General features: G+C 35.2%; 4 protein-coding genes across 12 annotated transcripts; 2 read left to right on the top strand and 2 right to left on the bottom strand.

Annotated features, from left to right (window-relative positions):
• Window positions 1–648: 648 nt before the first annotated feature.
• On the top strand, window positions 649–8,693 carry LOC108473656 (uncharacterized). 8 transcript variants are annotated; one of them, XR_008274479.1, is made up of 11 exons: window positions 744–1,186; window positions 2,016–2,148; window positions 2,369–2,524; window positions 2,644–2,749; window positions 2,992–3,174; window positions 3,959–4,118; window positions 4,602–4,927; window positions 5,190–5,279; window positions 6,216–6,289; window positions 7,171–7,301; window positions 8,296–8,693. XR_008274479.1 is itself a non-coding variant. In XM_017775337.2 (10 exons), exons 2-9 carry the CDS (start codon window positions 2,134–2,136, stop codon window positions 6,281–6,283), a joined length of 1,104 nt encoding a protein of 367 aa, XP_017630826.1. In that variant the 5' UTR covers window positions 649–1,186; window positions 2,016–2,133; the 3' UTR covers window positions 6,284–6,289; window positions 6,398–6,714. The 8 variants fall into 8 exon arrangements, 7 of the variants coding, with proteins under 7 accessions (XP_017630826.1, XP_052877787.1, XP_052877788.1 ...); XM_017775337.2 differs by lacking the exons at window positions 7,171–7,301; window positions 8,296–8,693 and adding an exon at window positions 6,398–6,714 and having other exon boundaries at window positions 649–1,186; XM_053021827.1 differs by lacking the exons at window positions 7,171–7,301; window positions 8,296–8,693 and adding an exon at window positions 649–733 and having other exon boundaries at window positions 1,165–1,186; window positions 6,216–6,714.
• Window positions 8,694–12,386: 3,693 nt separating this feature from the next.
• LOC108473356 (phosphatidylinositol 4-kinase gamma 4-like) lies at window positions 12,387–15,454 on the top strand. Its single transcript, XM_017774866.2, has 2 exons — window positions 12,387–14,331; window positions 14,845–15,454. The coding sequence occupies exons 1-2, from the start codon at window positions 12,931–12,933 to the stop codon at window positions 15,220–15,222; spliced, it is 1,779 nt and encodes a 592-aa protein (XP_017630355.1). The 5' UTR covers window positions 12,387–12,930; the 3' UTR covers window positions 15,223–15,454.
• A 107-nt stretch (window positions 15,455–15,561) lies between these two features.
• On the bottom strand, window positions 15,562–20,416 carry LOC108473355 (uncharacterized). 2 transcript variants are annotated; one of them, XM_017774864.2, is made up of 5 exons: window positions 17,878–20,416; window positions 16,951–17,597; window positions 16,526–16,735; window positions 15,859–16,076; window positions 15,562–15,736 (listed from the first exon to the last, which is right to left on the bottom strand). In XM_017774864.2, exons 1-5 carry the CDS (start codon window positions 20,198–20,200, stop codon window positions 15,700–15,702), a joined length of 3,435 nt encoding a protein of 1,144 aa, XP_017630353.1. In that variant the 5' UTR covers window positions 20,201–20,416; the 3' UTR covers window positions 15,562–15,699. The 2 variants fall into 2 exon arrangements, with proteins under 2 accessions (XP_017630353.1, XP_017630352.1); XM_017774863.2 differs by having other exon boundaries at window positions 15,562–15,739.
• Window positions 20,417–20,525: 109 nt separating this feature from the next.
• On the bottom strand, window positions 20,526–23,968 carry LOC108473357 (E3 ubiquitin-protein ligase SINAT5-like). The gene is made up of 3 exons (XM_017774867.2): window positions 23,355–23,968; window positions 21,451–21,837; window positions 20,526–21,120 (listed from the first exon to the last, which is right to left on the bottom strand). Exons 1-3 carry the CDS (start codon window positions 23,574–23,576, stop codon window positions 20,758–20,760), a joined length of 972 nt encoding a protein of 323 aa, XP_017630356.1. The 5' UTR covers window positions 23,577–23,968; the 3' UTR covers window positions 20,526–20,757.

Below are 23,968 nucleotides of genomic sequence, written 5' to 3' on the forward strand. Positions count from 1 at the left end.
AATCATTTAATTTTTCACATCAATATGTATAAATAAAATAAATTCAGATACAAAAATTCTAAAATTATTTTTAATTTAGCGTGAGTTTAGATGAACAATGTGATGTGTTTATCTCATTTTTTTGTCTCACATTATAATATCGTTACAGTATTTAATTTTATTATCACCATTATTTTTATACTGACGGCAGATAAACGCACCGTCCATTTAAACACACTATTACTTATCTTATAAGAGATTTTAATTCTATAAAACAACAACAATCATTATCCCACTCTATCACCAAAAGTACATAAATAATGAGTACAAATTTACATAAAAAGTTTTATTTTTAATGTCATAAAATTCATTTCATAATTGAAAGAAATTATATTTACTTCAAAGTTTTAAGTTGTAATTAGTTAAAGGAAGATAGGTAAAGAACAAAAAACAAAAGAGCTAAAACATTTTACAATCACTAAAAAGAAAACAAAAAAGAAGGGTTTGTGGTTCAGATACTTATATCACGGCAGCCTCGTGAACCGTGATTACTAAAGATCCTCTGCCTAAGCCGAGGCTTGAGCCGTTGAAGCCGTGTCAGAATTACAAAAGTTACCCTTTTTTTTCACCAAATCCTATAAATAAGTAATTTTTCCTTTTTTTATTTTTGTCCCAACCGTCATTTTCTGATTTTCTCTCAAATTTGACGTTTTTTAATATCAGAAAAATCAAAACTATAAAATGCCAAAGTTGGGTGAGATTCCCCCCATTTTTATTTCCCTCTGGTTTTTCTCTGCTTTTTTCTCCGTTCCGCTTTAGCTCTCATCATCAGTTCACTAACAATAATCATAATAGTCATGATAAACCCTAAAAATCTCCACTCAAATCTTCCTTAGAACTTCACTTCTTCTCCAGCCTTTATTAGTATTATTATTTTTATAAATTTAAAAAGAGAATTCTTCATTTTTTTCATTTTATTTTTCTGTAAATATCTTTACATTTCAGTTTCAATCGAGAATATTCTCTTTTATAATCCTTAAAGTTACTGTTTATGTAACTCTTCTCAACTTATACAGTAAATTTTTGCAAAGTTTTTTTCCTTCTGTATTTCTTAAATCGTCAATTGGATCTCTGAGTTTGTTGAAATAAAAAATTTGATTTTCTTTGTTTTGCCGTGTTTTCAAGAGTTGGCAACTTTGGTTGTAAGGTAAATTTTAGTCCTACAGCTTCTGCTAAATTAAAATTTCTGGTTTGTCTTCATAATTATACTTGTTAATTGTAGTTTATTGTCATTAAAATTTCCAGAGATTTTGCTTTATTTGCTGAAATTGACTGTATTTTACTAGCTATTTGTTAGCTAAAAGGAAGGTTTGATTTGAAAATGCTGTGAAGTACTTTCAAATTGATATCCAGCAAGGCCTTTCTTCTTAGAATAATCAAATAGATTGAATGTGCAGATTCCAGCTTTGCTCAGTTTATGTAATTATTCTTAGATCTGTTTGATTATATTAAAGGCTGAAATCCCTTTTCTTGTTTTAGTAAAATGTGGAATTGATTCTGCTTGTTGCATACTTTGCATTCGAGAATCGCGAGAAAAATCAAGAAGAAGCAAAGAGTTTTAATTATTAATAATGATACTTAAGTAATGAAAATCTGATTGGTTCTTTTCATTTTTGGTGTCTTTGCTTTGTGGTTTGGAAGTAGTTAGTAAGATGCTTTTGGAATTAATTCTTATGTAATATAACAATTGATTTGACCAACGTGATTGCTTGGATTTGAGAATAGATGAACTTGTTTAATGTTGGGAACTTAGTTGGAGAACTTGTGAATAGCTAAACATGGTATATTTCTTTGTTTTGGTAAAAGATTCTAATGCCAGTAAGTGCCCAATGGGGTATATTCCTGTTCCATTTTTTAACATAAGTTTTGGCTTTTCTCTGCTAAAGCTTGATTTATACTTAAAACATTTAATCAAGAGCCGTTCTTCTCTCTATGGCGCTTGGCTCACAGCCTTCTGTTTGTAAATTTGTTCCCAGGTAGGATATGATACTGTCAGATGCTAGCATTTGATGTTGGTGAATTATGTGACCGTCGGTGGAGAGTGTGAGGCTCTGCGCTGAGCAAATAGATGCAGGCAGTTGGCTTTTAGTAGTAATGAAGAACATACAGGTGTTTCCCTCTTTTAATAAGTAATTATATGTATATATAATTGCTCTCTTTGGTGTCAGCTAAGTAGCCACTGTGTCAAGTTGCAAGTGGTCATTACTCCCAAGTTAACATATAAAATAACTGTTCATTCTTTACTGGCTTGTTGTTTGTTTTTTGGCTTGAACTTTCTTATCATTTCTTCCTTTACACTACCTTGATGATTGATTTTATTTGATTACAGAGCACACAAGATAAAAAACCCTCAACTCAAGCTTCACATGAACCAAAAACAGAACCACAAAACAGTCAAATAGCAGATGGTCCCTTAGCAGATTCTGGCTCTTTATCTACTTCAAGCAATGATGGCAAAAAAGTTTCACGCCAAGATATAGAACTTGTAAGAACCTGTTCCTTTTATATGTCACTCATTTATCCCCTTTTCTTTTTGGTCAAGGGACTTCTATCTATCTGCTTTTTAAGTTAGCGATTCACAGTTTATATAAACTGGTTGTCCAGGTCCAGAATTTAATTGAACGATGTTTACAACTCTATATGAACAGAGATGAGGTTGTCAAAACCCTCTTGACTCGAGCGAGGATAGACCCTGGATTCACAACTTTAGGTATGCTTCCTGAAATTGTTTTGTTAGTCCAAATATGTGTTTCTGTTATCTGGAGTTTCAATAGAGTGCATTGCATATGCATGTGATAAAGTAGATGTCATAAAAGGGAAATGAAAACCAGTCTGCTTTAATAATATCTTTGAACTTGTGAAGTTTAACCCACCAATCAAGTATGTTTCTTGTTCAACTGTGTTAGAGTTGGGATCCTCACTCTCTTCTCTTTGCTATTCTTGTTTATTCAGTATGGCAGAAGCTGGAAGAGGAAAATGCTGACTTTTTCAGGGCTTATTATATAAGGCTGAAGTTAAAGAAGCAAATCCTTTTATTCAACCATTTGCTTGAGCATCAATATCACATGATGAAATATCCTGTGCCTCCAAAGGTTCCTATGGCTCCAATACAAAATGGGATCCATCCCATGCCCGGTAGGTTCTGACTAAATAAAAATGGATGCAAGCCTTGATTATTTTAGTTATATTCTAAAGTGATCACGATTTTAAGTTAGACATGGTGCTGCTGGTCTTACTTACTGAATCATAGAATCAAGATTGGCTTGGAATAGCCATAGATGGTTAATAAATTTAAAGAGTATCAGTATTGCTATAGGATTTTCTTTAGACATGACAAAATTTCTGGGACTGTATTGTGGTTTTGACTTGATACTGACAATTTCGAAACTAGTGATCACATTCCCCTTTTCAAATTTACAACATAAGGAAAAGGATCCAGTGTTACACTTTTGACAGGGTTCCCCATGTTTCAAATATTTTTAATCGTGGTTTGTAACTTCTTACTTGATATGGGGTCTGTTAGCTGTTTGCTTGACTGTTTTCAACATAGCAAGTTTCAGTTCTTTTCTCAACTGGAAGAAGAGAAACAACTGTGAGAGGGATGGATAACTAAAACCTTATCACAAATTTCATTTGGGATCTGTCTCGAAATATGTTTTGAGGCAGAAAATTTATTAGAAGCTATCTTTCCTGGATAAGGTGTGTTGTATTTGTGTATGTTTAATTTTTTTTTCCAAGTTTTTCTATGTATTTGGAGGATCTTTTGGGGGTCATATCCTCGCATCCATGTCCGATTGTGTGCCTGACACTGGTACCTCAATGAAGAGAGTCAAAGTAACAATGATTGTAGGAGTTCTGATTATTTGGTCATGTTTTATGTCACTGTTGTGGTTATTCAACGCCATTTTTTGCAGTGCAGTTAACAATTTACCAATGGGATACCCTGTGCTGCAACAACCTCAATTTCCAGCTGCAGGGCAACCTCATATGGACTCCATGGGTATATCAAGCTGTCATGTTGTCAACGGAGTCCCTGCTACCAGCAACTTTCAACCTATGCGGATGAATTCTGGGAATGAGTGAGAACTTAACAGTATTTTTTTTTATCTACACTATTAATTGGCTACTAGATATACAAATATTTACTTGGTGGTAAATGTGAAGGTGTTTACTTTCATGATCTCATATTATAAATTATGCAGCTGCTTTAAAAATAACTTGCATAATTTATGATTTGATCTTTAAAAAAGAAAATGAAATTTATGATTTGATTATTATGTGTTCTTTCTTTAGCCTTTTTCTGTTTGAGATGTTCAGGAACTACTTGATCAAATTTGCAAAATATGCATGATTGAATTAAGGTTATATTGCACCAAATCTGTTCTATTAAACTGTAATCCTGAACTGTTTTATGTTAGCTTCATGAATAACTTTTACTGCTACTGCATTCTTAAATGTTTAGATATTAATTCCTTGTCACATAATTTCTAGATTTTCGTAATTTTATAAACCAAAATTATGTTTAATGATTATTTTAATGATGACTAATTTTCTTATTCTAGCATGGTGATGGACAGCAATGCCAGTGATGTAATACCTTCAGTTCCACCAACCACTGCCATGTCATCCATGTCAGAGATGCCTTTGAGCTGTACATCAGTGGCATCCAGTGGGAGTTTTCCCTTCAGTGCATCAGATATGTCAGGGATGGGGGTAGACACATCGGCACTTGATTCAGCCTTCACAACAGATGTGGCAAGTTCAGTAGGATTGCAGCTGGGACAGGATAATGAAACTGGGAATTCTAGAGATTCCTTTAGACCACTTGATCAGATTCAGTGGAATTTCAGTCTCACAGATCTGACTGCAGACTTGTCAAACTTGGGAGGTAAGCTGTGGCTATGATGCCTATGCTAAGATATCCAGTTAAAATTTTGTATTTAAATTGTTTATCATCTCTCTCTCTTACACACACACACACACACACATATATCTGAAGACTTGTGCTTTTGTAATTGTTTTTTGCTCTTAATAATTTGTGCATGCTTTATGGTTCTCCTTGGGAACCATCACTCCAGGAATCAACCATGTTTATTCTATTTGATGTGTTTCTTAATTGATCTTGTTCTCACAAAGTGGAATCGTTACAGATCTAGGTGCCCTTGGGAATTACCCTGGTTCTCCTTTTCTTCCCTCTGATTCAGAAATTTTGCTTGATTCTTCGGAGCAAGAGAATATAGGTAATAAGGTTGCATGCTAATGTTTACCTTGATGTCTATTTTGAATCATTAGAGGATGTTGATGTAGCTTAGATCAAAACATTATGATGCTGATTTGATGTATTAACTGAAGTGGGATGCTTTAACTGACATCGGTAGGATTTTACCAGACCTTTCGTGCACTCAGTAATGGTTGAGTTAGTTAAATCTCAAAATTATACATGAACATGAATCTAATGGGCAATGCAATAAGGATACTTTGATTGGTGCAAGTGCTACCGTATGCACGAGGCTTTGATTTGATCAATTTTCACCTACCATCAACAATATTATCTACATGGCTCGTATATGTGTTTAATTATTGCTTACACAAACAATTATATTTATTTAAAATGAAAATAATTGAAAATTTATTTATTTAAATGTGTTGGTGTTTGTTCAGGTTTAAATTTATATAATAATGCTTTCTAATTTCTTTGTTTAATAATGCTTCATCTTGCTCTTAGTGAAAATTAAAAAAAAAAAGAATATCGAGGCATTCATTACTGAATGAGTGTTTGAGGCCTTTCCCTTTATAGTTTCATAAGTATAATTGAATGAAAATAAAAATTTCATGTATATAATTGCATTAAATCGGTGTTCCATATCATGTTGCAAATTCAATTAAAGTTAGTGAAATGTTGGGATTTATCCCTTGAATTCATGTATACAATTGCATTAAATCGGTGTTCCATATCATGTTGCAAATTCAATTAAAGTTTGTGAAATGTTGGGATTTATCCCTTGAATTGATATTCATGTCAAGGGTTTGGAATTCTAGTAATAGGTGGCCAAATCCACAAAATGGCATCAATGTTACATTTTGAAACACTTTGGTTGCTGACATTTCCCCATTGGGATTTATTCGGTATGTTAATGTGGGTTTGATAATTCACTGATGTATTTAACTTGTTTCAGTGGAGGAATTTTTTGTTGATTCTGTCCCCGAACAGCCGTGCTCTCCGTCTGATGAAGATAAATCCTAGATAAAGGTTAGTAACGTCCCTTCTTGAAATTGTTAGGAATAAGAACAAGATTTGACATCTATTTAGTAGGCATTTTGAAATTTGAATTGTTAACATATTTCAACATCTAAGCAGTGTAATTTTTAACTTGTGATCAATCAAATAGCAGTCGAGAAAACGGGAAAGCAGCCAACTGCTTAGTTGTAACTTTTCAGATTGTGGGTATGAGACCTTATTGTTATTTGAAGAATCTGAGGACCATTTGTTGCTAATCTTTTGTTTCTATGTATGATGAGGAAATCACTGCGATATTTTCCCATCCTACTTGACTTTGTGATGAGGCAAATGATTGAGCTTCCGTTCTGAAAATGGAATGAATTAGGATTATTCATTTTTTTATTCTCAAGCTTAACACTTTTTGTGATTTTTAATAAATTTAAAGTTTGAACTTACATTCTCTTCTTAAGAGTGCGATATATTTTATCATTGCATCTAATATTTTTTTTAGTGACTAGAGGTTTATTCAACAGTTGAGATTTCACGTAATTTCAATTAAATAACATTGGTAAAAAAAATCAAATAAAACCCCTAATCTAAAAAAAAAACCCCAAATGCTGTCTTTTTCGTAATTTTTCAACCTTTTCCTTTGCTTAATTTCTGTCTATGCCTCATCTATAGTATCTTGTTTGCTTGTTTTTGATAAAGAAGTTGAATAATTTCCGTCAAATTTAATTTCATGGGAATGTCTAATCAAATACCCATTTCTAAAATCACTGAAGGTTAGACACTTTTACCTTCAAATTTCATCCAATTCATGTAATTTTAGCTTCTGGGGTTACACCTGTTCCATGTTTCTTTACTAAATTAAGTTTTAATTTTCAAAGAAATTTCTCTTTTTGATAACCCAGTAATAGGGATTGCAGTAGAGTAGAGTAGAGAAGAGAAGAGAATGTCGTTCATGCAACTAAAAAAACCAACACCGGCGACAGAAAATTGATGGGTTGATTGAAAGGGTTTTAATCGGTTACCGTATGCAGAAGTAAGTTCTTTTTTTATTCTCTTTTCCGTCGAAGGTTTCTTTGGTTTTCTTTTAATGTTATTTAATTAAAATTATGTGACATATCAGTATTCCAACATGTAATTGTCCAATCATTAAAAACATTGATGTGTTAATAGAGATGAAGCCATGTATTCAGGTTATTGGAAAATGATTAAATGTTGGAACTAAAAATGAGCAATTCCAAATAAGGTAAAAAGGTGAATTTTGAAAGAGAATCAGAAAGTATAATATATATTTTCTTTAAAAAAATCACGAGGTAAAAACGAAAGAATTACATGCCCTATGGTGGATGTTGAGATTTCTCGTTTGTTTTAGTTAATAGCTTTCTAGTGGTTCTTCTATAAATAAATGGGAGTATAGAGTATCGACCTTAATTCATATATTTTCAACATTTGGGAGCTTTACATAGGCAAGGAATTCTAAATTCATCGCACTCATCCGAATTAAACAAATAGTCGTATCTTTCAGACATGCATATTTATATCAACCCAACTAGGAGTGAGAAAAGAGGAATCCACAATGAAATCTTAGGTTAGCTCATCCCCATTCCCCAGCAGACACTGGTATTAGCAATAAGAAGTATCTGCCTCTCATCTTAGGTTAGCTCATCCCCAGCAGACACATTGCAAAAGGAATGTTATTTTTCAGCATATAAAGAGACATAAGTAACAATGGCATACATAAATATCTTATCTCTTAGTCACCTTAAGGTGGGTTTACCAAACATCTCTTTTATTTACATTTTTGAAGGTATAAGAATAAAAATCTCTTTACGGGAAAACCCCATCTTTGTTGACCTCATGGAGTTGTCGGAGATCTATCTCCTTCTCCAAGAAGTTAAAAAGTTTATTCATCATTTTGACCACACTTTCGAGACTCCTCAATCATGCAATTTCCACCCTCCCAAGACCCTCAAACCCAAATCTTGTATCTACAAACACTCACCCATCCTATTCTGTTTTTCTCCCTGCAGGGGAGGAGACATTAATGAACGAGCAATATTCCCCTTATTGGTGGCCTCAATCACTATTTCCTCACTTGTCTTGAACACCTGTATTACGTATTGAATAATCATCAACAATCGGTCCTTAAACAAATTAAGGGCGGCAGCAGCCAAAAAGCAAGGGTGTTCCAACATGATTAATTACGGGCGATCAAGGCGGCACTAAGATACCGCTTGTGTGACAAGTTTGTTCAGAGAATGGAAAACATTGAGCCATTTTTATAAATGTTTTTAAAACCACAACACTATCAAACCTTGCTGGTTCATAAAACCAAGCAAATATTGACATGTACTGTCACCATTCAGTTCAATCCTCTAAATAATAATATGGTAAATTTATTGTTGGTTACATCTTCTCTGATTGTGTGATCCAATAAGAGTAAATTTTTTTTATCAACCGGTTAATAATTTCGAACTACCAAAATATATTAAATGAAGATAGAGAAATTAAATCCTAAACTTTAGGGACTAAAACTATAATTAGACCTGACATGAAGCCTTAGTAGAGGAAATTGGTTTTCATCTTTCACTAATCTAACAACAGATTACCATCAACAAACTTAAGTAATGAGTGCCAGCTTGCTTTTGTTGACATATGGGTCCAAGCCCATATTTTCGATTCCAATTCAGTACTGAAAAACTTCTCATAGATAGCGGAGTTTGGCAAGACTTCCAAGTTGCCTGGGTACAGCTTAGAGAAGAGAAATAACTATTTCCGGCGGATTTACACCTCCATCTACGGCAGCGCTAGCGGTAGGGGATCATGTGCTGGTGGGCTGTTTTGGCAACTCTTGACCCTGGGAATGGATCACGTCGGAGATGGCTATCACGTTGTTTTGGAACAATGCCCTTCAACCGCTAATATCATATGAAAATGGAGAATTAGAAAGGAAGAAGATGATGAGAGAAGGGGGAGAGGGAGGGAGAAAATATAATATTAAATAATAATTTCTTTTTAATTTAATATTAAATTTATAATTTTTATATAAATAAAAATCACTAGAGTTAACTATTGATTGGTTCCAAAAAAAAAAAAAGCTTCTAATGAAAGGCCTACTTGATTCGATAATAAAAAAAAAGAACCGGTGATTCAACAAAACCTAATTTTATTTAATATAGTGGCAGAATCTGGGGACAAAGTAATTGCTAGGTCGACACCTCATTTTAAGTCATTAGTGACGTGATGGGATGGGGAAAGGTACCTTGCCAATTTCGCACCAACCACATGTACCTTAAACTAAACGCCTTGCAAATACATAAAGGGTACCTACCTAGCCTCCATGTGTTTTTATTTTATTCCTTTAAATAAAAATATTTGTAATTTAATCACTGTTATTAAAGAAAATTTTCATTTTAAACGTTAAATTCCTCAAGTTAAAAAAAGAAGTTCAATTTAACATATTTTTTGGTCAACTTTTCCCTTTGACCTAAGTAAAACACTTTTGTCCACCAATCAAAATCCTTCGTCACCATCAAAATCCTTGTTTATTGCACGGACTTTCTTCCTTCTGAGTTCTGACCATCCCTTGCTCCATCCAATACCCAACAGATAATTGCGAAACTGCTTTTCCACCCCATCTCTGATCCTCCTAGCATAGCCCCATCTAGGCGCGTCGTTACAGGCCTCCACCATCGCTGTTGTTTTCTAATAAAAGAAAAACTATGTTACGGTGGCATTTGGAGTTTCTTTTTTGGGATTTATTCTTGACCCATGTTATGGGTTTGGATGCCCCAAGCTTGAGTTTCTTGGCTTCCATGAATGCCGTTGTTTTGGCTTCATGAAGCCCACAATTTCCTTGGGATTTCTTGCTGCCATCTCTTTCTTCGCAGTAGCAGCATCCTCATCTTCCATGGAACCAATCCCTTCAAAACCCCACTGATCACCCCAGCTTGGTGCCTCACTAGCCATACAACTTTCTTATCTTTCCAAAGCCAAACCAAAAAGAAGGTTCATGCCAGCAATCCCAATGGTCATAGTTTATCGTAACTATGCTTTTTCATGTTTCAGCCAAATCTTTTAGCGGTATAAATATGCATACTCCATAAACGCAAAGTCCTGCTATGAGGCCATTATAAGGCTAGCTCTTTTGTACTATATTAACATGTATATAATCACACTAATTATATGTGTTGAGAATAGTTAAAAAGAAAACCCTGTTGTAAGTGTTGCCAATCCTTTTTAAGCTTTGACAAACAGAAAATGATTTATGGAAGATAGTAGAAAGCAAAGCAAATAAAATGAAATGGAATGAAGATAGTGAAAAAATTAGAGGGTTTAATGGAAGATGACAAATTATTGTTCGTAAAGTGTCAGCGTGGGTGTTAGTGTGTAGTTTAATAAAATATATAGCCTTTTCCCTTTCTTGCATGAAAATTTAAGTTGATGTAGGATGTGTACTCATGGATTTAATTTTTGGGTGAATAAAATAAATTTTTTTCTCTCAATAATGATTAATTGTAAATACTTTTTTTTAGGTGACTAAAATATAAGCATTCAAAAAGTTGAATTATCAATTAAGTAGTTTACCCATAAATAAATAAACTTTTAACTTCTTAGTTATGCCTTCATAAAAATCGAATATTCCCACTACAAACACCTCTAAAAAGTACACAACACACCTATGCTTGATAATAAATCACCTTTATTTCCTTAGATTTAGTAAATTCCTATGCTTCAATTAGGGTGTAATCAATCGTGCCCAACACAAATTGCTGGACTTCGAGTTTAACGATAATTGGTTCCTATTCCATCAAATATATATTTTTAAGCTCTAATTCAGTTAGATATATAATTGAATTATTCAAACTCGATTAAGTTCGTTTATCAATTTTTGTATCTAAATTTGAGTTTAACTTAATAATTAAGTTTAAGTTTAATAATATATATTAATATAAATGACATAATTTAATAATATAAAATATAAAAAGCTCGATAAGGCTCGTAAATCGTTTGAGTCAAGTATTACTAAGTTTGAATTTAGCTCAATCGAACACTTGAGCTCGGCTCAATAATTATCGAATTGAGTTTGAATTTTTTCGAGTCAAACTCGAGTAGATTGAGAACACTGATATCTCATTTATACTCAAAGTTCAACCATATCCGTTTATCCTTTTCGATTGGAAAAATATCATAAACCCTCTAACATTTATTTATCAGTTAAAAAAAATATATGTATACTATTATTATTTATTCTCAATCGATACCATCATTATTGCAATTATAAGAAGAACACATAATTTAAAAGCTTAGAGTTAGTACTAGAAGTAGATATTGTATAAAAATTAATATTTATATTTATATTTTTAATTATTAAATTTTATTTGACTTCAATTAAAATTAAATATTTAATTAATTTATATATTCATTAAATTATTTTTGTGTAAAATTAATTCATTATCATAATTTAAAGGATTCTAATAAAAAATAAATTGATTAAAATGTAAAAGTAAAAAAACTAGAAAAAGAATTCATAAGATGAAATAAAAATTTTAAAAATTTTATATGTAATCGTAAAAAATACTAAAGAATAAAAGAAAATATAATTATCATCTTTTAAAAAATTAAGGCAATGAAGTAGCTTAATGGCAAGTTAAAGTTGTGGGAATTAGTTTGTCTTTTATTTACAATTAATTTAAATGGAGTAAATTCATTAATAAATAAAGTAGGGATAAGCCGGTGTTTTTGAGTGAATGAATTTTTTATAGGGCTTGGATACTTTTCTTTTGAAAACCTACTGCTATTTATTTATATTTTGTTAAAAAATATTTTTATGGAATTTCATTCACTACAATAATAATTAATTATTATTTTAAATATGAATTAGCATCACAATATTTTATTCATATAAAAATTATAAAATTTTAATAATTTTATTATAGATTCTGATTATATTTATTTTTTTAATATATTATTTAGAATTAAACATAATATTTTTCGACTCTTTTTAATGCGGAAATTAAACTGAATTGGGAAAAGAATTTATAGACGTGGAGCCTAAGAAATACCAAAAAGCATTTGCCTACATTGCCTTTCTTGCGCTAAAATATTTGTACAAGGTATACAAAAATTGCCTAAAAGTCATCGAGTCAATACCCTTCTAAACGGCGACGTATGCAAACGTCTTACTCTTCTCTCATCCTTTTCCGTCTTTCCTTCCGCAACCTAAGTAACCACCATCCCAGAAAGAGAAGAATGGAGCAAAAGTGTTAATTCCTTTGTCTTTTTTTAAGCTTCAAATACTTGCTTCCCCTCTCCTCGGTTCTATCTTCTGATAAGAATCCTCCCTTTCATAATATTCTCCTTTTTCTTTTTTAATAGTTAATAATTTCCTTACAGTCAATCTTAAACCTTAGTCTTACAAATCAAGATGATTGAGCTATGTGGTTCGTAAATACTTTTTCCTGTGCTTCCTAGGGTTTCGGTTTCTCCGGCCTAGAGGTTTTGTCTTTAGGTCTGGAGTGGGATTTCTTTTTGGTTGTATAGAACTGTTAAATTGTAAAAAGGATGGGATATTATTGTGAATTTGTACAGGTCAGCTTAAATTTTTAGATTTCTTGTTTTAGAGGGTTGAAAACACTTTGTTCTTCAAAGTCCCACTGTCAAAAATGTCGTCTGCTGGTCTTGCCGTCGTTACTATTCGAAATGAACCTTTGGTTCCTCCTGATCACATGAATCCTGAATTGGGTTTTTGTGAAAACGAATCAATTTGGATATATTTGGCCCTTTGTGGATCGATGATTCCAATGCGGGTTTTGGAATCAGATTCTATTGAGTCCTTGAAGCTACGAATTCAAACCTGTAAAGGGTTTGTTGTAAAGAATCAGAAGTTGGTTTGTAGTGGCCGGGAGCTGGCTCGGAGTAATTCCCTTATTCGTGACTATGGAGTCAATGATGGGAATGTTCTGCATTTGGTTCTTAGGCTTTCTGATCTTCAGGTCATTACTGTTAAGACTACTTCTGGCAAAGAATTTACATTTCATGTGGAACGAGGACGGGATGTTAGTTACGTGAAACAGCAGATTGCTAGGAGAGAGAAAGGGTTTACTGATCTTGATGAGCAAGAAGTTGTTTGTGATGGGGAGTGTTTGGAGGATCAGAGGCGTATTGATGATATATGTAAGCACAATGATGCAGTATTGCATTTATTAGTTCGAAAGTCTGCCAAAGTTAGGGCTAAGCCCATTGCTAAGAATTTTGAGTTGTCTGTTGTGGCACCAGAATTGAAAGACAAACAAGATTTTGATGCAGGTAAGAAGGAAAACAGTAAACAATATGATCTTGGTGGCGAAGAGAGTTGGAGTGGCTATGATGTTGGTAGAGAGGAGGTACCAAAAAAGCCTCTTGATAGGGATTTTTTACTCGAACCAGTTATTGTTAATCCCAAGGTTGAATTATCTTCAGTCATAGTGGATATGATTAATTTGACCTTTGATGGATTGGATAATGGTAAAATTCCAATTAGATCTGTGGAGGGTACTGGAGGAGCTTATTTCATGCAAGATTCTTTGGGTCAAAAATTTGTTTCTGTTTTTAAACCAATTGATGAGGAGCCTTTAGCTGTTAACAATCCTCGAAACTTACCAGTTTCAACCGATGGTGTAGGGTTGAAGAAAGGTACAAGAGTTGGAGAAGGAGCATTCAGGGAAGTTGCAGCTTATATTTTGGATCTTTATAAGAATGAACAGGGCAAGATATATGGTGATGAGAAGGGTTTTTCTGGAGTTCCTCCTACTGCTATGATCAAATGTTTGCATAGCTGCTTTAACAATCCTGATGATTTAACAACAGTTAAGATTGGTTCATTGCAGTTGTTTGTGGAGAATACTGGAAGTTGTGAGGATATTGGTCCTGGGTCTTTCCCTGTTGACCAAGTACACAAAATCTCTGTTTTGGATATAAGATTGGCTAATGTAGATCGGCATGCTGGGAACATTTTATTGAACAAGGATGAAGATGGGCAGATATTATTGATTCCGATTGATCACGGCTATTGTTTGCCTGAAAGTGTGAGTACTGATCTCTTAGTTTACTGCAACTTCATTGTAGCATTTTATGTTCTGTTATATTTTACTTAACCTAACTCTTGTTATTTTTATCTAGGTTCGTCCATTTGGTTATAAATGCTAAACATCACGCTTAGGGTGATTTGAATTCCAATTGTGAACTTAACATATACAATCACGATTAGAAGGTTAATGAACTTGTATTAGGTCCTATTGAATCAAGAGACTCTAATACACTGCTAAAACTTTCATGATTAATTGATACAGTTAATTTAAACTGTCTAGCAAGCTGAGTGGTGCCGCCTGCCTTAGAGTTTTTTCTGGGTTGTTGTTGTCTTAGGCAGTGCTTATGAGAGTGTCACTACCCTTGTCCTTTTTTCTTTCACAACATTGAATTTGTTTTTGGTCTTTTCAGTTATATTTATTATATTTTTCATTGTCTTTTTCCGTATTTAAAGATTGATCGCTTTTTATATATTAAAGCCTAATCATTCTTTATATTTTCTATTTCTGTAGTTTGAAGATTGCACATTTGAATGGCTGTATTGGCCTCAATCTCGCCAGTCTTACTCTTCTGAGATAATTGATTATATAAAATCCCTTGACGCTGAAGAAGATATTGCTCTTTTGAAATTTCTTGGATGGGATATGTCGCCTAAATGTGCACGTACTTTCCGCGTCTCCACCATGCTCCTCAAAAAAGGTGCAGAGAGAGGGCTCACTCCCTTTGCTATTGGAAGTATATTGTGCAGAGAGAACATTAAGGTGAAATCTGTGATTGAGGAAATTGTCCAAGAGGCAGAGGATTCTGTGCTGCCAGGCACAAGTGAAGCTGCATTTCTTGAAACACTATCTGATATCATGGATCGCCGTCTTGACGAGATTGAGTGCTGAACATCTGTAAAGGATACTGGTTCATAGTCGATAGTTATGCAGTCATACATATCTCTTCATACTGTACAGGCATTGCCAGATGGTAGGACCTTAAATTGCTAGGCAGATTGGTTGTATGGTTTATTCTTCTCTATTTTAAGTGGCGCTTAACTCAATTAATTGAAGACAACAGATTATTGTTTCTTTTACTGTTATTTTTGGTTCATTATAAAGTTTTTCATTGTACTATAAATTAAGTTCATGGAATGTTGTAGGTCTCGATTAGGTTGGCTCATTGACACTGACGTAGCTTCAATGGCAATACTTGGAGAATATAAAACTGCTAGGCGGCCGTACATATTTGTACAAAATTGCAGGCACTTATGATTTTTTTTATGAAAGCTGTAATGTTTGAATTACAAGTAGAGACCAAGGAAAAGAAATTAATTTCGAACCTCAGTGACCCGGCACTTCTCAAGTAGTCAATTGGTCCTCAATTCATTTCTTGGAAGGCTTTTTGAGCTTCTTCTTTGACCTTCTGGAGGGAAAAAAAAAAAGTAGTCATATCATATTGCAGACAAATAACAAGTCATCTATGGTGAATACCGTCTCCCGCTGCATTAATTTGTAAAAACACTTGGGAATATAAGAAATTACCTCCTCCTGGGTTTATCACCAACACCAAGCATGCCCTTCATCAATGAGCTTATATCCACAGAGCGTTCACGCATGATCTTATCATGGTACATCTTGCTCCCAATCTCACATATTTGCTCTTCCACCTCTTCTAAAGTTTGATCCACATTCAGCTGTAGCTCCCCTTTCTTGATCACAGTTACGCCAAAACCGTTTGCTTTGGCTTCCCGAAAAGCATCCTAGTATGAATTGTTGAACGTTACGAACAATTAGACAGCATTCCAACCTCAAGAGGAACAAAGGAAAATGAAAAGAAAATATGATCACCATCAACTCTTCATGCTTTTTGAGAAGGGATTAAGGACTACATTATCAAGAGGTGACTGACCAGTCATTCTTTATTTGTAAATACTAAAGAGATAAAGGGTTTGACCAGAGCTGTCCTTTTCGGTCAATTTTCAGTATCAGCTCAGGAGATTGATTACATTCTTAAACTGCTAGGAACATCAGAACAACAAAATTTAGTTGATCGTCTGCATGCGACAAGTATGTTCACTTTATAGTTGGATAAATTTAACATGTCATTGGTTTTCTCAGGCAATCCTTTGACACTCGAAGTTCATTTTTTCTAAAAGCATAAGACAATATGATTGACACTATTTCATTGTAGAACCAATCAAAATTTTACCTTAGGTGGCTGTGGAACAATAAAGGCCCTGCCGTTTCCTAGCATATCCAAGTGAGCCTGCATGATGTAACAAAAGCTTTTGCAATCACCAGTATCTTCAAAAGCAATCACATGGTGTGGTTTTGGCTCAAGTTCAAGATCTGCTGCCATCTCCAGTGCATAAAATCCTATCCTCTGCCCCTCATTTTCAAATGTGTATAATTCAATACACTGCGATATAAACAGAAGATTACAGTGTGTTCAATAACCAGTACCATGGGCAAATAGGCATGGTACATGCCAAAAGTGCATTTTTAGAAACATATCACAATCTTCGGGAACCATACAACTCATGCATTAGGGTTTAGGGAAAAAGAACTTGAAAGTATTCTGAATGAAAGCAAAAACCATAGCAGAGAATAAATATACATACTCAAAACACTTACCAGTACATGTGGAAGATCTAACCACCACAAATAATCTTCTTCCTTCTCCTCTGCATACTCTTGATACTTGCTAACAACAGCTTGTGGTCCAAATAATTCCATTTCTCTTTTAAGCTTGTTGAGTTTCTTTTCCATGAACTTTTTGTTTCTTTCAGGAAGTTTCTTCATAAGATCTGCCGCTTCTTGTACCTCTTTTTCAGTGATCCATCGGTCCAAATCCTTCCCCATATCCTTCATAATGGATTTGACTTCAGGGTCAGTTTCTGCATTATAACATTCCAAGAACCCACGGGACCATTTCTTTGTGTGCTGCCAATACTCCTTTCCGGATTTTTTACCAGGTTTGACAGAGCCATCACTGCTTTCAATAACTATCTTGGGATCCTTTGTATCAGTATCATGAACTTTCCTAGTCAAATCTGATTCTGATGAGGAAATAGCTAAATCTTCATTAATGGGGGATTCTGTGGGTTTCTGAAGGAAACTTTGCCCATCTCTTTTTGCTGGATATGTCATACCAACTTTTCCGGTAAAAAGTGCTTTACGCTGTTCTTGGAAGTTGCTGAGGAACTCAGGACTTTTCTCTAATGGGGGCCCCTTCCAGCGTGGTATAATTTTTTCTGGTGGATCATGCAGGCTGATACCATCTAGAACAAAAGCCAAAGATCTTATTAGCATCATTGTGTCATTAACTTCTAAGTCTAAAGACACCAAGTAACTAAGAATCAGTAAATCAAAACAATTTTGGAGCTGTTCTACTTAGAAGATACAAGTACGGAAAGGACATGCCTGAAGAAGGATTCTAGATTTATGAAGTGTTTAAGTCATAAACTAGTGCTGCTATAAACAAAGATTTAATTATATGGTGCAATATTTCTGCTTCAGAGGGTAGAAATAATGAAATAATTATGAGTTTAGAACAAGTACCTGCTCCGTAATCAAGGTTTTCAATATTTGAATGAAGCCACTCATGGAGGTGAGATAGTTTTTCATTTTCATTCTCAACTTTCTTCTCCAGACCTTGGAAGAATGCAAGTTTCTCTTCCGCATCCATCAAATAAAAGGGATCTCGGCCAGCCAATTCATTTTCTCGGACCTGAAAAACAATGTTTCTAAGTCTATCATCTTTCATCCACTCGAGTTCGTTTTCATCTTCAATAGAGCCAAGTTGTTTAATCTCTGCTTGCACATTTAATTGTTCACCAACTTTCTCCCTAGCAACCATGTAATTTTCTCTAAATCCATCTCCAATCTTTTTAAGTACAGGCTCAACCTCATGAAAATTATTCTCAATCCAATTTTCCCTCATTACTGACTGCCCTTGTTCTCTACTCATACCTATGCTTTCTTGAGAAGAAGATAGAGGTTGTTGATGAGCCTCTTCTCTGCATTCCTCATCAGAATTTTCTTCACCATTTTCCTTCTTAAGCATAGATTCCTTGTCCCCCTGAACAGCACTTTGACAAGCATTTTCAGAAGCTGTAGACTCTGAATCTCCACGGGACATGCCATACGGGAACATTTTGTCCTTTGCATCTATTATCTGCTTTGTACTTGTACCTGATCTTTTATCACTCAGTAGGATTAAATCAGGAGTACTCTTTTGCACAGCTTCCATTACAGGTTCTTGGTTAAGTTTTTCTTTGTTGGATTTTGTGGAAAGGAACTCTCTAGCTTCCTTCACTGACAGTATGACCCGAGGTTTCTTTCCAAAAGAATTGCTCTTTGCAGAATATGATTCATTATCAGTAATAACAGGGGATTGGTTACATTCTTTGACTAATAAAGGTAAAGTACTCCCCGTATTTTTTAAATTCTCATTAGTGTTTTGCTCGTCTTTTGGTAACTGTACACTTGAAGCATCAGTGACTAGCCTAACTCTACTATCTAAAGAAGCTACTCCATTGAGAAATTTAACACCATCATCTTTTGGTTCATTTGAAGAAATTGGCTCCACTGCTTTGTAGCTAGCTTCACCTTGTTCTGAATCATCTTCAGTAGAAAGGTTACTCAAGAAACTCGCCCCATCTTTCCTACCCTCTTTGGTTGGCTGCATCTCATCAGAAAATTCCTTGTTTGCAGCCTGGACTTCTCTTTCATCCTTAGCAACAATAAATTGCTCTCTACCCTCAATCCCCCGGGCTTCATTGGCCATCAATTTGACCTCCTGGATTTCACCCTCAAAATCCCCAGATTTGCTACTTTGAGAGCCTGAAGAATCTGGCAATGCCAATTTATCCTTTGCAGCCTTTGCTTTTAGTATATTATTCATAAGTTCTTGCTTATCCAGCTGTGGCCTTTGAAAAGACGAACTCAGCGGTTCTTCAAATGCTTGAACAACTTCAACACTACCCTTCTCCAATATGTCTTTTCCTTTCCTAGACCTTATCTTTCTCCTCATCATTTCTTTCTCCAATGCTGTGTATTCCACCACCTTTTTTCCGAGAGCAAACAACTTCACCGCCCAAAGTAAAATCAAACCGCCAAGCACCAAAGTTCCAAAGCTTGAGAGTTTTGGGATAAACCCAGGACGAAGAATAACCCCGCGAATTCCACTTATGAAACCAGACTCCTCACCGGAAACCACAAACTTGGCTACCGAACTAGTCCTCGGAATCACATTTTCACCTCTTTCCATCTCTCTAGCTAAATTTCTTGCATACAAAACTTTAGAATTTACTCTCTCCATGTCTTCAAATTCAAGCCTTTTCAAAATCTCATCCTCATGAACTGTAACCCCTTTTACGTTCCCTTCCAAATCTTGCAAAACCGTGAAAACAGGACTCGACCCAATACCCCAAAACTCAGCATCTTTTTTGTACTGGTCAACCCAATTCTCTAATTTACTCAACAAAACAGATTCACCTAAACGCTTTGATTTTAATGTATCGTTATCTATTTCAGTATGTTTGGTGCCACCAGAATTAAATTGCTCAAAATTTTCCGAACTGTCATTTGGGTTCTGAAAATCAGGACTTGGATTTAAAGGAATGGGATTTTCACGCACCTTTTGATGATCGAGGAGTTTTTTCCTCAGAGAGTTGCGGCGGCTCGTTTTCCGACTAAAATGAGCTGAAACACGAAAAACGTTGGTCCCTCGTGACGGTAAACCGAGAGGAAATGAGGGTATTATGTGTAATCTATGAAGGGGCTTTTTGTTGGAAGTTTTGATGGAAAGTCGGGGAGTGAAAGATGAGAAGCTTGAGAAAAGCTGTGGGGTTTTAGAGATTGGAGGATTGAGAAGCTCCATCAAAACATTAAGCAAATGTTTCGACCTTGAAGAACTAAAAGAAAATAGGTTGAGAATTTTCTGATTTCTGCTGATAACATGAGAGGACGAACAGTGCTTTCAAGAGTGATGAGAGGTTTTGTGTGAAACACTGGAACCTCTGAGAAAATGCTAAAACCCCTTTGGAGTTGTAAACGACGCCGTTTCTTTTGAAAAATGCTGCCTACGTTTGACAGTCGCCTCACCTTTAATCAGTAAGGTAGGAAGGCATAACTAATGCTTCAAGTTGACAAAATCCATTGTTGTAGTTGATTACCACACAAATTTCTTGGGGTGGGAAAGGAAATTGACAAACACATTTCGATTGTATTTCTCACTATTTTACAGCATAGTATGCAAGAGTGCAGACTGTTTATAACTTTGTTTTTACAATTGAGAAAAGGCTTAGGCCTCCAATATTCATACAGAATTTCAAGAATTCTCACAACACTAACAGCAGGCTACTATGAATATTACAAGAATATGCAGCAAATGGTATTGTGGGGTGTGCCATCAGGGATCCGACAGGCCTTTTCTTTTTAACTGCAGAGGTTGGGTATGCAGGCACCACCTTCTGGGTTCTGTTGTTCTTTCCATATCCGTCCGGTTACTCGCAGCTTCAACTCTTTCCTATCTCCTCCAGAGAAGAAAAGTGCCATGTTACGCTGTATAATAAGGCCGTCATGGCTATCCCTGACCTTTCGGTGGCTATCTCTTATGCTTCTTGGAGTGCCTTCCCAAATGAGTTTCCTGCCATTGCCCCCAACTTCTAGGCTATAACTGTAGTTGCGGGATTCAACCTCATCACCCATGAAACGAAGGAATGCCATATAAACAGGGGCCATCCCAAGCTGGAAGGCTTCAAAATGGAGACAGAAGTACTGGCCATAACAGTGGAATACCTATTATAGATGAAAAGATACAAACCATTTAGTGGAATACCTAACATAGATGACAGAAATCAACACTATAGGTTATTTAACATGGATATTAATTCAACTCCTCACACTTGTATGAAAGGATTTGGCTACCTCCTTGTTCGTATAGATAGCTCAACGCATTGTCACAGGAACTTGACAGTCTTTCATTTTCTTAAACTTATGTTAGGACTGTGTTTCATATATAAGAATGAAATAAATTACCGTCAAGGAGCATACCTCATTTATTCTTATCCATCATATATTAATTCAGTTCCTAATCAGAATGAAGGTGCTTAAGAAGAGTGTGCTTACAGTTAGCATCCATGTGGCATTTTCTACTTCCCGAGGATTGGACTTCACATAACGATGGTTAAATGTGCAACCAGAATGCATGTCAACCTTGTGGTCATCCCTTAGATGAGCAACAAGGAATGGAATACCACCAACAACAGTGCATTCTGATCCAGCATATGGGCAATTGTATGGCCTGAAGTTGCATAGGGCCTCATGTTTGAGTTTACTGTAGTAAGGAAAGATCTCCGGGCATCCAAGTGATGTATATTTGCAAGGCAGTTCAAGTGATTCAGCTACCTTCTCTAGTGCTAGACACCTAATATCACCAAGCTCCTGTCTACAAGTGGGGCACCGATTGTGTACCCTTGTTTTACAGGTCGAACAGAGAGTATGCCCATTGTGACACTGCGAAACAACATACCGTTAAAACAACAATTATAAGGTGAGAAAATACTTGGAGCAGCAAGATTCACTAAGCATAACAGTATGAGAAATCCAGTCTAGTTGTACTAGCATTCTAAGCATTGCAAACTTCTATTCCACTAAAACCAACGGCTCAGAAAATAGAATCTAGCCTTTGACGTGTAGAACTACAGAAACTAGAAATGACTTTGGGAACACTTTCAGAGCAAAACATACAAATATATGGTTTTATCAGCACACAACAAAGAATCATAGAAACCATGCAGATCAAATTTTGTCTAGACAAAACCGTACACATGGCAACCTCATCCCCCAAACCCCAAAAGAAAGAGGGAGGAAAAAGAAGAAAAAAAGCTATCCTCTATTCAAATTTGCTTTGGTTAGCAACCATTTAACCAGCCACCTGATCATGTGGAGGCTAAAGATACATGCATGAACCCATATGAAGAAAGAAAAAGGGGAAAATACACAAATTTACTTAATATCAAGTGACAACCCATCTCAATTTAAGTCTTCACTGTAGGGAATACATTCTCGTGAGGAGAACAAAAATAATATACCATAAGGCACTCTTCAATTACTATTGCTATGAAAACAATCTTATCAGCATTATTTTTTATTCTGTAGCTTAAGCCACTATTCAAATGCTTTTTCTGTGAACTTATGCAACTTAAAGAAATATCGGGTTCTGATTTTCTTGGTTCCCAAAATATGCATGACCGGGTAGTGTTTTAAAAGCTCTTTAGTTTCCCTTGCACTTTGCCCTTCTTAGCCACTTCAGATTAAGATAAAATGAAAACCAATGTTTAAAACACACTTTTCTAATATCCTTCTTATAGCACAAACAGCTGCACATATCACCTTACAATCCACAATTCACTGTGCCTGACCCAAATATAAGAGACATCCTCATGAGTATAGGGTAAGGCTACAGACAATACCAACAAGAATAAACTACAAAAATTGAAGTGTTGGTTTCTAACATTACAGTATGATTACTCTATGATCTTCGTCTATTTGCTAATCCACCCCCCAAAAAAAAAGAACATATATATTTGCTTCTCTGTCCTACTCATGGAAATGCTGCTATAGATTATATCATTATATGGAAAGGATTCTTGTCCTGTACTGTAATTCTACAGTAAAACCAAACTACAGAAATTTCAAAAATCAAAATCCCAAAAGATGCAACGTTAGACTCACGTCTTCCTCTAACCCACAAAAAGGCCTTCAACTTCAGCATCTCCGACACAACCCAACACAACCCAACATCCAACAAAAGTCACCACAAAATAGCATCCCTGCAAACCAATTTTCTCCAATCTATAGTCCTAATTCTAACACTAAAAGAGCACAGATTCAACACAGGAGAGTAAACCTCAAACAAACAGTCAAAGCCAATAAATTAATCTTAAAAACAAAGACAAAGAAACCAAAATTAAACCATTCAAGACCCCAGAAGGAAAAAAGAATCAAAGAAATTGGAATTAAAGACCGACCTGATGGATGGGAGGGTACATAGAATTGGTACAAACAGGACATTCCAGAAGTTCATGGACACTGGTGGTGCTTGAGTGAACCGCAGGTGACACAATACTGTTGCTGCTCCCATTGTTGCTATGGGACTTCAACAATGAAGACAACTGATTATGATGATGGATCTCATCATCATCATCAATCACATCTGAAGATGTCATACAATCAATGCTATCAAATTCCATACAAAAGGAGATCCAAAAAAAAAAACCTTATCAAAATGGACCGGTTATTTTCCGATGGGTATTATTCCTTTCTGGAAAGACGAGAACTTTGGGTGCACTTTAATTGATGCGAAAAAAGAAAAAGAATGAAAACTAGATTAAAAACCGGATCAGAAAATGAACTGCATCAAACGGTTCCAGGTTAAAGAGAAAGCACGGTTAAAAAGAAAATGAAAGTCGATAAAGATTTAGGGGATTAGATGGAATCATTGAGAGGAAAAGAAAACCCTTTTTAAGTTTTAACGATGGAAGTTGGTTGCTGCCTCTCGTCGCTTCTTCATTGGATGAGAATTTATTATGGAGGCAATGTAGGGCCAGGGCCTCGTATGCTGTAAGAGATGACCTTTCTACTT

The sequence above is a fragment of the Gossypium arboreum genome, chromosome 11 (assembly GCF_025698485.1).
Source record: "Gossypium arboreum isolate Shixiya-1 chromosome 11, ASM2569848v2, whole genome shotgun sequence".
Lineage (NCBI taxonomy): Eukaryota > Viridiplantae > Streptophyta > Magnoliopsida > Malvales > Malvaceae > Gossypium > Gossypium arboreum.